This window comes from Protomyctophum bolini, assembly GCF_963924005.1.
Source record: "Protomyctophum bolini genome assembly, chromosome: 17".
Classification (NCBI taxonomy): domain Eukaryota; kingdom Metazoa; phylum Chordata; class Actinopteri; order Myctophiformes; family Myctophidae; genus Protomyctophum; species Protomyctophum bolini.
In genome coordinates this window covers 30,913,642-30,931,892 of record NC_137878.1, presented here as the reverse complement: position 1 = coordinate 30,931,892, position 18,251 = coordinate 30,913,642, and the positions used below count along the sequence as shown (strand labels likewise).

At 37.5% G+C, this 18,251-nt stretch overlaps 1 protein-coding gene across 2 annotated transcripts in view; it reads left to right on the top strand.

The window, feature by feature from the left end:
• med30 (mediator complex subunit 30) overlaps positions 1 to 18,005 on the top strand; it is a 57,834-nt gene extending 39,829 nt beyond the window's left edge. For both annotated transcript variants that reach the window (XM_080786993.1, XM_080786992.1), the window contains exon 5: positions 17,450 to 18,005. In XM_080786993.1, coding sequence (XP_080643119.1) covers positions 17,450 to 17,545 — 96 coding nt within the window. In that variant the 3' untranslated portion in view covers positions 17,546 to 18,005. The remainder of the gene's footprint in view (positions 1 to 17,449) is intronic.
• The last annotated feature ends 246 nt before the right edge of the window (positions 18,006 to 18,251 follow it).

Sequence of the window (18,251 nt, the reverse complement as noted above, 5' to 3'; positions counted from 1 at the left end):
TCTGAGTCAGGCAGCTGAGGCCGTATTACAACAGTCGGTGTCCTATTTCTTGTTCACATTGCCAGGAGGCTGAGGTACTTTTCGTACTTTATTTTTCAAATCAGCCTCATGGTGGCGCTATAATAGTCCACTATATGTTTTGACCTTGTTCGTACCTTTGGTCATAAAGTCACAAATTATTTTCCCCCAGATTACTTGGATAATTTCCCTTCCACACCTTTCTCTGAGCTCAAAACAACTCCAACCATGCGACCTCTGCAGCTTCAAACCCAGAAATGGTAAATGGTGCATTTATATAGCGCCTTTATCCAAGGCGCTTTACATAGATTGTGCATTGACATGTGTCACTAGACCAGTGGACCACCGGTGTCCCTTTCTGTATGCTCAGCTAGTGAGTGACCTTTTCAACCTGTACTCCAAGCTTTGACTCTCAAAATCAGATTAACTGATTAACAGCGGAGTTCGTACCTTGGACACACAAAACAAGGTCCTTAACCCACTGCGCTACATGCTGCTGTTACAGCACAGTGTGCACTTTGACATTTTCCCCACATTTCTGACTTTTTTTAACGTTCAAGCTTTTTCTTTCTGTATGCTTTTTATTACAGATCATTAGAGAGAGAAATGAAACTAAGGGAAAGGAGAGACATGATGATGATGATGATGATGTTGATGTCATCATCATCATGATTAAAGTATTCTATCCGCATATGTCTTAACATCTCATACTGCCGAGTAGACGGTGTCCTTTTACTGATTGTGCAATAATATATATTCTGAGGATCAAGGCAGTTTGTACATGAGGGGAGTCTGTTTAAACACAACTCTTTATTTTATTATCGTCTGCTAAAGTTGATCCAGATAAGACATCCAGAAAGACAAACACGGCACACACCGGATGTTCGGATGTTCTCACACACACACACACACACACACACACACACACACACACACACACACACACACACACACACACACACACACACACACACACATACACACACACAGTATCTGAAGCCTCTTTCTGCATGGGGAGTGACCTGGGAGTGACAATGTATGCCCTCAATCTTGGAGAGAAATACTGTGGTCCCAAGCAGCCTATTTTATCAGAATTCCCCACAAAGATAATTTAAAGTAAACCCAACAACAACAACGATCCTATGTCTTTTGTTTTCATGTGGATCGTGGACATACTGTATATGCAGGACGCAACAAAGGCATTTACTTCTAAACTAGGTAAGACAATGAATGACACATTATACAGCCACTCCACTGAACTGTCAGTACTGTGTAACTATATGCAGCTGTGCGTACTAATTTGGATCAGTAGGCTGTGCTTCAGTTGTGTGCGCTCACGTGTATATATATATAAACTATGAAAAGCAAATAACCTATATACTGTATGTGTGACAGATAGTGGTTTATCACTGTCTTGAGTCACTGTATTGTATATGGGATAATGCCAGAGTCTGGCACAGTAAATTGTATTTGTATTTTTATTTGGTACTGTAAATGTGGACTTAGAGCAGCAATACATGCAGTCTTTCTTTTCTATTCCCTATTGTGTTCGCCACTATGAATAAGATGTGCAGTACTTAAAAGTAATAAAAAACATGTTTTTGCGCAATGCTGGCGCTGCCTCCCCGCCAGAGCAAATGTGAAACTCTATGTTGAGGTGTGTCCCTGTGCACTTGTTGGGATAGATGTGACACACAGATGAGGTGGACCCGATTAGCTGCGTAGCACCATAGGAAAAAGTCTAATTGTTCACCAAACCACATAATTTTGATTCCCAGCTGCAGAATTTGTGCCTTCTTTGAAAATTCAGCTGCTGGGAATCACAAATGTTTGCAGATGATGTGTGTTTGTGACTTCATTAGTTAACAATGAGACTTTATTCCTTTAAAGTTCTGCAAAGGTAATCATGTCCACTTCTGCTATATCACATCTTTCCCAGTACATGAACTGATCGATATACTAGCGCTTCATTTCTGCTCCTCATCCGTCTCCCGCAAACGCTTTTTGGATCATATATCGTATAAATTAAAACGATAGCAATGTAAGCTAGCAATGTAAAGCAAACTTTTCTTTAGCGGATTGTTTCCGGGTCGTGGGGTTCAGAGTAAAAGCGGACATGTCTTTCCGGCACCCCAGAGCTCCTATTTTGAAGGAATCCCTTCAATTGGATAGAACTAGTTTTGACCAATTCATGCTTTAAGTCCCGCCTGTGGTTGTGCCCCTGTTCTCTCTCTACATCCACTACCATAACATGTTTTTCAGTTGCTTCATATTGATATTCTGTGCACTCAATTGTTGATACTGGTGTCAGTAAAAAGGTGCAGCACGGTGACTCGGCATATCATGTTTGTTTTTAGTTTTTTTCAAAGAATGATGTTTTAGCTAATTCAACAAGAACAAGGCGGAACCATGGGCGGTACAAAGTTAGTCAGTCAGCTGGTTAGTCAGCCGGGGACCAATCAGAAGGCTGTCACATTGTGAATTGGTATCTTTAGTCACGTGTAGTCCCTGTTTGTGTGTTTGGTTGATGGACAAGGCCCCTCGGCCTTGATGGACAGAAGAGCCCTGTGGCTGGAAGGAGAGGAGGAGAGAAGCGGCCTCATCCTTGAATCATCCAATGACAGCCTGGCAGTGATGGATGATAAGAGGATGTATTGTCACCGTCTCTCCTCTCTGGTCCTCTCCTCTCCCTTCCCATCTCCCTAATCCCCTCTTCTCGCTCACAGACACTTACACTTGTAATTCCCAGCCAGATCCGTTGGCATGAAAGCAGTGATTTGAGTTGCCAGAGACAGGGCGGATTAGCAGTGAAGAATCCTGAGTGAAGCCATGGTTTAGCTCAACTCGTTGTATTGCTGTTCTTTTCTCCATTCCTTCTCTGTTCTTTGTTAAAAAGACCGACTTCGTTTTTTCCCCTTGTTTATTATCCTCTGATCCAAAAACCAAGAGTTCATAACATGCTGAAGTCAGTGTAGTAATGTTTCTAATCATAGACAGAATGGGATCATTCACAATCTGTTCTGTTGTTCATATATATATATATATACATATCACAAGCTTATATTGCTATGTTTTTACAGCATGACTCCTAGGAGGCGAGTCATCTAGAAGAGGGTCTGTCTGTCTGTCTTTTTTTTTTTTTTTTTTTTTTTTTACTTATTAGAGAGAGACAGAAAAGGCAGACCAAGCCCATGTTTTTTGAAATTTTGAAAAAAAAAGTTAGCCTCGTTTCTCATCATTTTGGACCATGGGCTATAGCCCATATCGTACGGCATACTATAGCACGCCGTTTTTCATCATTTTGGAGGATTTGAAAAAAATGAAAACATGAAAAAACGATGGGCTATAGCCCATGTTTTTTGAAATTTTGAAAAAAAAAGTTAGCCTCGTTTCTCATCATTTTGGACCATGGGCTATAGCCCATATCGTACGGCATACTATAGCATGCCGTTTTTCATCATTTTGGAGGATTTGAAAAAAATGAAAAAATGAAAAAACGATGGGTTATAGCCCATGTTTTTTGAAATTTTGAAAAAAAAAGTTAGCCTCGTTTCTCATCATTTTGGACCATGGGCTATAGCCCATATCGTACGGCATACTATAGCACGCCGTTTTTCATCATTTTGGAGGATTTGAAAAAAATGAAAACATGAAAAAACGATGGGCTATAGCCCATGTTTTTTGAAATTTTGAAAAAAAAAGTTAGCCTCGTTTCTCATCATTTTGGACCATGGGCTATAGCCCATATCGTACGGCATACTATAGCACGCCGTTTTTCATCATTTTGGAGGATTTGAAAAAAATTAAAAAATTAAAAAACGATGGGTTATAAGCCCATGTTTTTTGAAATTTTGAAAAAAAAAGTTAGCCTCGTTTCTCATCATTTTGGACCATGGGCTATAGCCCATATCGTACGGCATACTATAGCACGCCGTTTTTCATCATTTTGGAGGATTTGAAAAAAATGAAAAAACGATGGGTTATAGCCCATGTTTTTTGAAATTTTGAAAAAAAAAGTTAGCCTCGTTTCTCATCATTTTGGACCATGGGCTATAGCCCATATCGTACGGCATACTATAGCACGCCGTTTTTCATCATTTTGGAGGATTTGAAAAAAATGAAAAAATGAAAAAACGATGGGTTATAGCCCATGTTTTTTGAAATTTTGAAAAAAAAAGTTAGCCTCGTTTCTCATCATTTTGGACCATGGGCTATAGCCCATATCGTACGGCATACTATAGCACGCCGTTTTTCATCATTTTGGAGGATTTGAAAAAAATGAAAACATGAAAAAACGATGGGCTATAGCCCATGTTTTTTGAAATTTTGAAAAAAAAAGTTAGCCTCGTTTCTCATCATTTTGGACCATGGGCTATAGCCCATATTGTACGGCATACTATAGCACGCCGTTTTTCATCATTTTGGAGGATTTGAAAAAAATTAAAAAATTAAAAAACGATGGGTTATAGCCCATGTTTTTTGAAATTTTGAAAAAAAAAGTTAGCCTCGTTTCTCATCATTTTGGACCGTGGGCTATAGCCCATATCATACCGCATACTATAGCGCGCCGTTTTTCATCATTTTGGAGGATTTGAAAAAAATGAAAAAATGAAAAAACGATGGGTTATATCCCATGTTTTTTGAAATTTTGAAAAAAAAAGTTAGCCTCGTTTCTCATCATTTTGGACCATGGGCTATAGCCCATATCGTACGGCATACTATAGCACGCCGTTTTTCATCATTTTGGAGGATTTGAAAAAAATGAAAACATGAAAAAACGATGGGCTATAGCCCATGTTTTTTGAAATTTTGGGAAAAAAAGTTAGCCTCGTTTCTCATCATTTTGGACCATGGGCTATAGCCCATATCGTACGGCATACTATAGCACGCCGTTTTTCATCATTTTGGAGGATTTGAAAAAAATGAAAAAATAAAAAAACGATGGGTTATAGCCCATGTTTTTTGAAATTTTGGAAAAAAAAAGTTTGCCTCGTTTCTCATCATTTTGGACCATGGGCTATAGCCCATATCGTACGGCATACTATAGCACGCCGTTTTTCATCATTTTGGAGGATTTGAAAAAAATAAAAAAATAAAAAAACGATGGGTTATAGCCCATGTTTTTTTAAATTTTGAAAAAAAAAGTTAGCCTCGTTTCTCATCATTTTGGACCATGGGCTATAGCCCATATCGTACGGCATACTATAGCACACTATAGCATACTATAGCACAGCAAACATTCGGACATGTTGAAAAGGGTATTTTGGGCCCATGTGGTATGCACTATGGACCCTAACCACCCTGTGATTAACAGACTTGATAAGCTTGGAATGACTTTGTTTTGTTGTTTCATAGCCTACATTTGGATCTCTTTGAGCTGTCTCTGGTTGTCCTGCAGCCGTTCCAGATGTGAAAGTCTACTCACCTTTAATTGACTGCAGTTTTCCAAAAGGCTGATCATAGTGACACCATATATGAATATATGAATAATACTGTGACTAATGGCGCTCGGGTCACACAGTCTTTTTTGGAAGGTTTAGCCATGATCTTTCCTGCCACTCTGCACAAGGTAGACTGGATTTATTTTTATTACTTTCTAATAATTCTCCCTACTACTTCAGTGTTTCTTTTCCATCCTAATATCAAGGATAGCTGCTTTGATCTGACTTGGAAAGGTATACAGGGAGAGCCAGATGAAGTGAATTTGAGAAAGCAGGAGAGTGAGAGACGGAGGGAAGGAGGAGACTGCTTTACAGCCATCTGTTCTCATTGTGTCTGTGAAACGCAAACCATTGCTGGTATCAGAGATCTCCTTCTCCTCATCCGCCCCCTGTTTAAAAGGCTTTGGCTTAATGACGGAGAGACTGCCTCGTCTTTAAAGTGTGTCATGTGTGTTCAGCTAATCAGCTCTCAGATATGCACAGCTGCCTTATTGTAATCTTTGGCTATTTTACCACTATGATCATATGTTTCACTTATCACTTTCAGGATAAAGGAAAAGGTTATTAATTAGATGGCTATCATCTGGTATATCTTTCTATAACTCATGAAGATCTAGGGTCTTTTCTTCTGCTGATTCAGAGGGTAAGGAAATATAGATTGACATGGACGATCTGGGTGCCTATGGCGTACAGCTAATTCACTGCCAAACAGTGTTGACAACTTGACATTGATAACTATTTGGAGACTACAAGTGATGAATTGACATACGGTATACACTAGCCCCACACACAGACAGATGCATACTGTATGCACATACGCACGGCGCGCTCCTTCCATAGTCTTAGCCAGCAGTGTATATGACTAAAATCATTCAAATCAAATCTCAGTCTCCGATTGCTGATTCCCCCCACTCTGCTCGTGTCTCCTGGCTGTGTTTAAAGGTCCTACAACATGAAGTGCAATTTTTACCATTTCATTCTGGGCTCCCCCATGTGTCTTCTATCCCCACCAAATACCAATTTGCTGGGGAACAATCAGGCTTTCTCGTCATATTTGGATTTGTATTGGTGCTACTCGTGATGTCATACTGTAGGTATCCCTACTTTGTATAATCCCCCCCACTCTTCAGTTCCACATTTGGTCTTTGGAGACTGTGGGAGGGGAGGATTGGTGGGCCTGATTATAATGAGTCAATGATGTTGGAGGGGAGGTGAGCTCCATGCAAAACACAAACAACAACAAATAACAAACAAACAGACAAAAATAAGCCTCCACCGTCATGGTCATGTGTATGGCACTGATTCTTCATTCCACAGTCCTGGGGAGCCAGTGTTCCACTGGTTTTCATTCTCGCTTGTCTAAACCAGGGACCAATTTAGATACTGATATACTGACCGTGATATTGACATGATAGAAACATCTAAAATGACACATATGCTGTTCTGGTTTAACAGTAAAATGAGGTATAGTATGGCTCTCCACCTCCAGGCAAATCTCAACTTTGAGCACATGGTATTTTGCGGGTAATTATTATCAATTACATATTTTCTTTTTCTTTCATGGCACCAGTGGTAATTACTTTAACAATTTACTGCAACAAATTCCTTGTATTCAAACAACAACTCTGTTCAAAGCCAGATGTAAAAAAAACACATCTTCACTTGTATAAGTGTGCAATTCTCGGTTTCACAAGCTTAAAGTGTATAAATGTAATTAGAAAAAGGCTTGAGTATCAGCTCATCAATTCAGAGTAAATGACAGTTATTTAAAGACTCACTAGTCGGAGTAATGAGGCATGTAGTTGGTAGACACAGACGCATGCACGCGCACACACACACACACACACACACACACACACACACACACACACACACACACACACACACGTGCGCACACAGTCTCAGAATGGAACTCTTAGACAGGGTGGAAGGCAGGGAGAGAAAGCATGAAAGGACCTCAAGAGAGAGAGAGGGGTTGAACGAAAGGAGTAAAACCTAATTCATATGTTGTTGTATGATGGTGAAGCCCAAAGACAGAATAAAAACTGAAAAATAGTTTCAGCCTAGAGACACCGGCGTATGGTATACGAATTAGGCTGAAGAGAGATCCCAACGCAGGCAGCATGATGGCCCCCGGAGAGAGCCGATGGAACCGTTCCAAATGTTCCACTCCAGAATATCTTCAAGGACAATCAGCTAAACAGTTGATAATAAGAGGGCCGTGTGAAATCGATTACTCAAGGTGTTATCTGTGCCGCGAAAAAATGGCTGGTAATTAGTCACGGCTAAAGGAGTGTTACTGAGAGAGTGAGATGGGATTTAATCTTAATAGATTTCCCTGCACGACACATACTGTACTCTGTAGCTCTACTCCTGAGTGAACTCTCTCATCTGACTCCCCCCCGCCCCCCTCCTCCATCACAAAAACTATTTATTTTTCAAAAGTACATCATACGTTCCTGCTGTTTTAGAGAAATTTGAAGTTTAGTTCAATATCAGGCTATCAATTTAGGCAATTTGCAGACGCTCTTAATCCACAGCGATTTACAGTAAGCAAGAACTACACAAGGTAATACATCAAATACATTAAAAGCATTGTCATCTCATCATAAGGAAGCTTGAGTTGAGTAGGCTATACGATTAATTAATATAATTAATTGAGCGCGTGACATCACATGACATCATCAGGGATGGAGGTCTTGACATCACGTGACATCTCCATCCCTGATGTCATCAATATTAAGACCATAATTGTATATGGAGATCTCTGATGTCATCAACATTGGCCAGCAACTCTACATCTGACCTCAAACCCTTATATCTCCATATATGGAGCTGACCTGTTCTGACATTCCATTTCCATAATGTTGTAAAATCTCCAAAATATTGGTGCATGGTATGAGTTATGCTCAAAGATGCATTTATGTTCATGTTTGGCAGCTGTTCTGGCCTTTTTTTTGTCGTGGCAGCTTCTGAGACCTTATTTGCTTATGCATAAACCTTATTCGACGAGGTACTGGAGTAAAAAACGATGGGTTATAGCCCATGTTTTTTGAAATTTTGAAAAAAAAAGTTAGCCTCGTTTCTCATCATTTTGGACCATGGGCTATAGCCCATATCGTACGGCATACTATAGCACGCCGTTTTTCATCATTTTGGAGGATTTGAAAAAAATGAAAAAATAAAAAAACGATGGGTTATAGCCCATGTTTTTTGAAATTTTGAAAAAAAAAGTTATCCTCGTTTCTCATCATTTTGGACCATGGGCTATAGCCCATATCGTACGGCATACTATAGCACGCCGTTTTTCATCATTTTGGAGGATTTGAAAAAAATGAAAAAATAAAAAAACGATGGGTTATAGCCCATGTTTTTTGAAATTTTGAAAAAAAAAGTTAGCCTCGTTTCTCATCATTTTGGACCATGGGCTATAGCCCATATCGTACGGCATACTATAGCACGCCGTTTTTCATCATTTTGAGGATTTGAAAAAAATAAAAAAATAAAAAAACGATGGGTTATAGCCCATGTTTTTTGAAATTTTGAAAAAAAAAGTTAGCCTCGTTTCTCATCATTTTGGACCATGGGCTATAGCCCATATCATACGGCATACTATAGCACGCCGTTTTTCATCATTTTGGAGGATTTGAAAAAAATAAAAAAATAAAAAAACGATGGGTTATAGCCCATGTTTTTTGAAATTTTGAAAAAAAAAGTTAGCCTCGTTTCTCATCATTTTGGACCATGGGCTATAGCCCATATCGTACGGCATACTATAGCACGCCGTTTTTCATCATTTTGAGGATTTGAAAAAAATAAAAAAATAAAAAAACGATGGGTTATAGCCCATGTTTTTTGAAATTTTGAAAAAAAAAGTTAGCCTCGTTTCTCATCATTTTGGACCATGGGCTATAGCCCATATCATACGGCATACTATAGCACGCCGTTTTTCATCATTTTGGAGGATTTGAAAAAAATGAAAAAATAAAAAAACGATGGGTTATAGCCCATGTTTTTTGAAATTTTGAAAAAAAAAGTTAGCCTCGTTTCTCATCATTTTGGACCATGGGCTATAGCCCATATCGTACGGCATACTATAGCACGCCGTTTTTCATCATTTTGGAGGATTTGAAAAAAAAACAAAAACAAAAAAACGATGGGTTATAGCCCATGTTTTTTGAAATTTTGAAAAAAAAAGTTAGCCTCGTTTCTCATCATTTTGGACCATGGGCTATAGCCCATATCATACGGCATACTATAGCACGCCGTTTTTCATCATTTTGGAGGATTTGAAAAAAATGAAAAAATAAAAAAACGATGGGTTATAGCCCATGTTTTTTGAAATTTTGGAAAAAAAAGTTAGCCTCGTTTCTCATCATTTTGGACCATGGGCTATAGCCCATATCGTACGGCATACTATAGCACGCCGTTTTTCATCATTTTGGAGGATTTGAAAAAACTGAAAAAATTAAAAAACGATGGGTTATAGCCCATGTTTTTTGAAATTTTGAAAAAAGAAGTTAGCCTCGTTTCTCATCATTTTGGACCATGGGCTATAGCCCATATCGTACGGCATACTATAGCACGCCGTTTTTCATCATTTTGGAGGATTTGAAAAAAATAAAAAAATAAAAAAACGATGGGTTATAGCCCATGTTTTTTGAAATTTTGAAAAAAAAAGTTAGCCTCGTTTCTCATCATTTTGGACCATGGGCTATAGCCCATATCATACGGCATACTATAGCACGCCGTTTTTCATCATTTTGGAGGATTTGAAAAAAATGAAAAAATAAAAAAACGATGGGTTATAGCCCATGTTTTTTGAAATTTTGAAAAAAAAAGTTTGCCTCGTTTCTCATCATTTTGGACCATGGGCTATAGCCCATACCGTACGGCATACTATAGCACGCCGTTTTTCATCATTTTGGAGGATTTGAAAAAAATGAAAAAATAAAAAAACGATGGGTTATAGCCCATGTTTTTTGAAATTTTGGAAAAAAAAGTTAGCCTCGTTTCTCATCATTTTGGACCATGGGCTATAGCCCATATCGTACGGCATACTATAGCACGCCGTTTTTCATCATTTTGGAGGATTTGAAAAAAATGAAAAAATAAAAAAACGATGGGTTATAGCCCATGTTTTTTGAAATTTTGAAAAAAAAAGTTAGCCTCGTTTCTCATCATTTTGGACCATGGGCTATAGCCCATATCATACTGCATACTATAGCACGCCGTTTTTCATCATTTTGGAGGATTTGAAAAAAATGAAAAAATAAAAAAACGATGGGTTATAGCCCATGTTTTTTGAAATTTTGAAAAAAGAAGTTAGCCTCGTTTCTCATCATTTTGGACCATGGGCTATAGCCCATATCGTACGGCATACTATAGCACGCCGTTTTTCATCATTTTGGAGGATTTGAAAAAAATGAAAAAATAAAAAAACGATGGGTTATAGCCCATGTTTTTTGAAATTTTGGAAAAAAAAGTTAGCCTCGTTTCTCATCATTTTGGACCATGGGCTATAGCCCATATCATACGGCATACTATAGCACGCCGTTTTTCATCATTTTGGAGGATTTGAAAAAAATGAAAAAATAAAAAAACGATGGGTTATAGCCCATGTTTTTTGAAATTTTGAAAAAAAAAGTTTGCCTCGTTTCTCATCATTTTGGACCATGGGCTATAGCCCATATCGTACGGCATACTATAGCACGCCGTTTTTCATCATTTTGGAGGATTTGAAAAAAATGTAAAAATAAAAAAACGATGGGTTATAGCCCATGTTTTTTGAAATTTTGGAAAAAAAAGTTAGCCTCGTTTCTCATCATTTTGGACCATGGGCTATAGCCCATATCGTACGGCATACTATAGCACGCCGTTTTTCATCATTTTGGAGGATTTGAAAAAAATGAAAAAATAAAAAAACGATGGGTTATAGCCCATGTTTTTTGAAATTTTGAAAAAAAAAGTTAGCCTCGTTTCTCATCATTTTGGACCATGGGCTATAGCCCATATCATACTGCATACTATAGCACGCCGTTTTTCATCATTTTGGAGGATTTGAAAAAAATGAAAAAATTAAAAAACGATGGGTTATAGCCCATGTTTTTTGAAATTTTGAAAAAAAAAGTTATCCTCGTTTCTCATCATTTTGGACCATGGGCTATAGCCCATATCGTACGGCATACTATAGCACGCCGTTTTTCATCATTTTGGAGGATTTGAAAAAAATGAAAAAATAAAAAAACGATGGGTTATAGCCCATGTTTTTTGAAATTTTGAAAAAAAAAGTTAGCCTCGTTTCTCATCATTTTGGACCATGGGCTATAGCCCATATCGTACGGCATACTATAGCACGCCGTTTTTCATCATTTTGAGGATTTGAAAAAAATAAAAAAATAAAAAAACGATGGGTTATAGCCCATGTTTTTTGAAATTTTGAAAAAAAAAGTTAGCCTCGTTTCTCATCATTTTGGACCATGGGCTATAGCCCATATCATACGGCATACTATAGCACGCCGTTTTTCATCATTTTGGAGGATTTGAAAAAAATAAAAAAATAAAAAAACGATGGGTTATAGCCCATGTTTTTTGAAATTTTGAAAAAAAAAGTTAGCCTCGTTTCTCATCATTTTGGACCATGGGCTATAGCCCATATCGTACGGCATACTATAGCACGCCGTTTTTCATCATTTTGAGGATTTGAAAAAAATAAAAAAATAAAAAAACGATGGGTTATAGCCCATGTTTTTTGAAATTTTGAAAAAAAAAGTTAGCCTCGTTTCTCATCATTTTGGACCATGGGCTATAGCCCATATCATACGGCATACTATAGCACGCCGTTTTTCATCATTTTGGAGGATTTGAAAAAAATGAAAAAATAAAAAAACGATGGGTTATAGCCCATGTTTTTTGAAATTTTGAAAAAAAAAGTTAGCCTCGTTTCTCATCATTTTGGACCATGGGCTATAGCCCATATCGTACGGCATACTATAGCACGCCGTTTTTCATCATTTTGGAGGATTTGAAAAAAAAACAAAAACAAAAAAACGATGGGTTATAGCCCATGTTTTTTGAAATTTTGAAAAAAAAAGTTAGCCTCGTTTCTCATCATTTTGGACCATGGGCTATAGCCCATATCATACGGCATACTATAGCACGCCGTTTTTCATCATTTTGGAGGATTTGAAAAAAATGAAAAAATAAAAAAACGATGGGTTATAGCCCATGTTTTTTGAAATTTTGGAAAAAAAAGTTAGCCTCGTTTCTCATCATTTTGGACCATGGGCTATAGCCCATATCGTACGGCATACTATAGCACGCCGTTTTTCATCATTTTGGAGGATTTGAAAAAACTGAAAAAATTAAAAAACGATGGGTTATAGCCCATGTTTTTTGAAATTTTGAAAAAAGAAGTTAGCCTCGTTTCTCATCATTTTGGACCATGGGCTATAGCCCATATCGTACGGCATACTATAGCACGCCGTTTTTCATCATTTTGGAGGATTTGAAAAAAATAAAAAAACGATGGGTTATAGCCCATGTTTTTTGAAATTTTGAAAAAAAAAGTTAGCCTCGTTTCTCATCATTTTGGACCATGGGCTATAGCCCATATCATACGGCATACTATAGCACGCCGTTTTTCATCATTTTGGAGGATTTGAAAAAAATGAAAAAATAAAAAAACGATGGGTTATAGCCCATGTTTTTTGAAATTTTGAAAAAAAAAGTTTGCCTCGTTTCTCATCATTTTGGACCATGGGCTATAGCCCATACCGTACGGCATACTATAGCACGCCGTTTTTCATCATTTTGGAGGATTTGAAAAAAATGAAAAAATAAAAAAACGATGGGTTATAGCCCATGTTTTTTGAAATTTTGGAAAAAAAAGTTAGCCTCGTTTCTCATCATTTTGGACCATGGGCTATAGCCCATATCGTACGGCATACTATAGCACGCCGTTTTTCATCATTTTGGAGGATTTGAAAAAAATGAAAAAATAAAAAAACGATGGGTTATAGCCCATGTTTTTTGAAATTTTGAAAAAAAAAGTTAGCCTCGTTTCTCATCATTTTGGACCATGGGCTATAGCCCATATCATACTGCATACTATAGCACGCCGTTTTTCATCATTTTGGAGGATTTGAAAAAAATGAAAAAATAAAAAAACGATGGGTTATAGCCCATGTTTTTTGAAATTTTGAAAAAAGAAGTTAGCCTCGTTTCTCATCATTTTGGACCATGGGCTATAGCCCATATCGTACGGCATACTATAGCACGCCGTTTTTCATCATTTTGGAGGATTTGAAAAAAATGAAAAAATAAAAAAACGATGGGTTATAGCCCATGTTTTTTGAAATTTTGGAAAAAAAAGTTAGCCTCGTTTCTCATCATTTTGGACCATGGGCTATAGCCCATATCATACGGCATACTATAGCACGCCGTTTTTCATCATTTTGGAGGATTTGAAAAAAATGAAAAAATAAAAAAACGATGGGTTATAGCCCATGTTTTTTGAAATTTTGAAAAAAAAAGTTTGCCTCGTTTCTCATCATTTTGGACCATGGGCTATAGCCCATATCGTACGGCATACTATAGCACGCCGTTTTTCATCATTTTGGAGGATTTGAAAAAAATGTAAAAATAAAAAAACGATGGGTTATAGCCCATGTTTTTTGAAATTTTGGAAAAAAAAGTTAGCCTCGTTTCTCATCATTTTGGACCATGGGCTATAGCCCATATCGTACGGCATACTATAGCACGCCGTTTTTCATCATTTTGGAGGATTTGAAAAAAATGAAAAAATAAAAAAACGATGGGTTATAGCCCATGTTTTTTGAAATTTTGAAAAAAAAAGTTAGCCTCGTTTCTCATCATTTTGGACCATGGGCTATAGCCCATATCATACTGCATACTATAGCACGCCGTTTTTCATCATTTTGGAGGATTTGAAAAAAATGAAAAAATTAAAAAACGATGGGTTATAGCCCATGTTTTTTGAAATTTTGAAAAAAAAAGTTAGCCTCGTTTCTCATCATTTTGGACCATGGGCTATAGCCCATATCGTACGGCATACTATAGCACGCCGTTTTTCATCATTTTGGAGGATTTGAAAAAAATGAAAAAATAAAAAAACGATGGGTTATAGCCCATGTTTTTTGAAATTTTGGAAAAAAAAGTTAGCCTCGTTTCTCATCATTTTGGACCATGGGCTATAGCCCATATCGTACGGCATACTATAGCACGCCGTTTTTCATCATTTTGGAGGATTTGAAAAAAATGAAAAAATAAAAAAACGATGGGTTATAGCCCATGTTTTTTGAAATTTTGAAAAAAAAAGTTTGCCTCGTTTCTCATCATTTTGGACCATGGGCTATAGCCCATATCGTACGGCATACTATAGCACGCCGTTTTTCATCATTTTGGAGGATTTGAAAAAAATGAAAAAATAAAAAAACGATGGGTTATAGCCCATGTTTTTTGAAATTTTGAAAAAAAAAGTTAGCCTCGTTTCTCATCATTTTGGACCATGGGCTATAGCCCATATCATACTGCATACTATAGCACGCCGTTTTTCATCATTTTGGAGGATTTGAAAAAAATGAAAAAATAAAAAAACGATGGGTTATAGCCCATGTTTTTTGAAATTTTGAAAAAAAAAGTTAGCCTCGTTTCTCATCATTTTGGACCATGGGCTATAGCCCATATCGTACGGCATACTATAGCACGCCGTTTTTCATCATTTTGGAGGATTTGAAAAAAATGAAAAAATAAAAAAACGATGGGTTATAGCCCATGTTTTTTGAAATTTTGGAAAAAAAAGTTAGCCTTGTTTCTCATCATTTTGGACCATGGGCTATAGCCCATATCGTACGGCATACTATAGCACGCCGTTTTTCATCATTTTGGAGGATTTGAAAAAAATGAAAAAATAAAAAAACGATGGGTTATAGCCCATGTTTTTTGAAATTTTGAAAAAATAAGTTAGCCTCGTTTCTCATCATTTTGGACCATGGGCTATAGCCCATATCATACGGCATACTATAGCACGCCGTTTTTCATCATTTTGGAGGATTTGAAAAAAATGAAAAAATAAAAAAACGATGGGTTATAGCCCATGTTTTTTGAAATTTTGAAAAAAAAAGTTAGCCTCGTTTCTCATCATTTTGGACCATGGGCTATATTCCATATCGTACGGCATACTATAGCACGCAGTTTTTCATCATTTTGGAGGATTTGAAAAAAATGAAAAAATAAAAAAACGATGGGTTATAGCCCATGTTTTTTGAAATTTTGAAAAAAAAAGTTAGCCTCGTTTCTCATCATTTTGGACCATGGGCTATAGCCCATATCGTACGGCATACTATAGCACGCCGTTTTTCATCATTTTGGAGGATTTGAAAAAAATGAGAAAATGAAAAAACGATGGGTTATAGCCCATGTTTTTTGAAATTTTGAAAAAAAAAGTTAGCCTCGTTTCTCATCATTTTGGACCATGGGCTATAGCCCATATCGTACGGCATACTATAGCACGCCGTTTTTCATCATTTTGGAGGATTTTAAAAAAATTAAAAAATTAAAAAACGATGGGTTATAGCCCATGTTTTTTGAAATTTTGAAAAAAAAAGTTAGCCTCGTTTCTCATCATTTTGGACCATGGGCTATAGCCCATATCGTACGGCATACTATAGCACGCCGTTTTTCATCATTTTGGAGGATTTGAAAAAAATAAAAAAATAAAAAAACGATGGGTTATAGCCCATGTTTTTTGAAATTTTGGAAAAAAAAGTTAGCCTCGTTTCTCATCATTTTGGACCATGGGCTATAGCCCATATCGTACGGCATACTATAGCACGCCGTTTTTCATCATTTTGGAGGATTTGAAAAAAATAAAAAAATAAAAAAACGATGGGTTATAGCCCATGTTTTTTGAAATTTTGAAAAAAAAAGTTAGCCTCGTTTCTCATCATTTTGGACCATGGGCTATAGCCCATATCGTACGGCATACTATAGCACGCCGTTTTTCATCATTTTGGAGGATTTGAAAAAAATGAAAAAATAAAAAAACGATGGGTTATAGCCCATGTTTTTTGAAATTTTGAAAAAAAAAGTTAGCCTCGTTTCTCATCATTTTGGACCATGGGCTATAGCCCATATCATACGGCATACTATAGCACGCCGTTTTTCATCATTTTGGAGGATTTGAAAAAAAAAAAAAAAAAAAAAAACGATGGGTTATAGCCCATGTTTTTTGAGATTTTGAAAAAAAAAGTTAGCCTCGTTTCTCATCATTTTGGACCATGGGCTATAGCCCATATCGTACGGCATACTATAGCACTTGTTGACTAAGCAGACTGAGAGTAGAGAGTGTATTCAGGGGTAACCGACAGACAACAAAACCCCTCTGGGCGATTGACAATGGCGGTGGAGTGTTTGCTCCTTGGAGAGACAGACATCATATGTGTTGGTTTAGCGATTAACCGGCTCCCGGATTGATAAAGTCAACTGCCGTGGTCGCTGCCTCTCTGTACATACATACTGTAGGTAAAGAGACCCGGTGGGAGGACTAAAGACACTTTTTCGAGGTGCCTTTTTGCTTCAGCCCACACAGATTCTTTGCATAACCACTAATGGCCACGAGCTGTTTGTGTTCTGCTCAGTGTCTGATTGTTTGGTCTGCTCGACTCTCCGTGGGTTGTTTGAACACCTGGTTTTCTAATGTTTTGCTTCGTGCACCTGTAATAGAGAAATTGGCTTGTTAGGTCTTTGCTGGAAATGTGATTGGTTGGGGTGTTTCTCCTTGTTTATTTGCATGCTACACCAGCAAAAACAATCTTTATATCTCTTATTATTACCTGCAATGTAGAAGTCGAAGTTGCTCTGAAGTGTCTGATATTAATGTCTCAAATGTGCTACAGTATATGCTTACTGGATGATACTGCTTATTGATTTGTTCTCATTCTCAATTTGAATTTCCGTTGCTCTTGCAGAAGCTGAAACAGAAGAACCAGCAGTTAAAGCAGATAATGGACCAACTCCGCAACCTCATCTGGGAGATCAACTCTATGCTGGCTGTCAGAACCTGAAGCATGCCGAGTGCACACACACACACACACACACACACACACACACACACACACACACACACACACACACACACACACACACACACACACACACACACACACAGCAAAATGGACTGGACGTCATGGTTATTAACCGGAGATGTGAGTAGGTGTGCTACAGTGGAAATGTAGGCTTTGACAATACAATCACCACCACCGTGAAGATGGTGTGGCAACGATAGAGACGGATGGGAGTGAAGAAATTGGAAAGATGGGGGTAGACACTAACATTTTCGGTGTTAGCAGTAGAATCTCTGGGCGGGTTAAGGCGCGTACCATAGCCTACTTATGTATCTGATGCAGCTTGACAGCAAGTCTTGTGTTCGATTCCTGAGCCACGCCTACACTCTTTCCCAGTTTCCTGTCAAGTCTCTGCTGTACAGTACTGTCAATAAAGGCAGAAAAGCCCCCAAAACAACAACAGTAGAATCTTTGAGTGTTCATTTAACCCTAGCGTCCCATTTTGGGCATGTCATTATAGGTAGAATAAATGTAGTCTCTATTAAGATTAAATTTTAAAAGCTCACAATGCACTGCAGTGCGATGCATTGTGAGCAATTTTTTAAATAATCTATCATCTTTTGTTTTACTGCCCATTATATGAAGCATTAACACATGTATTATTTTGTAAAATGACAACCATCTGTGCAGACTTTTTCTGGTTGGA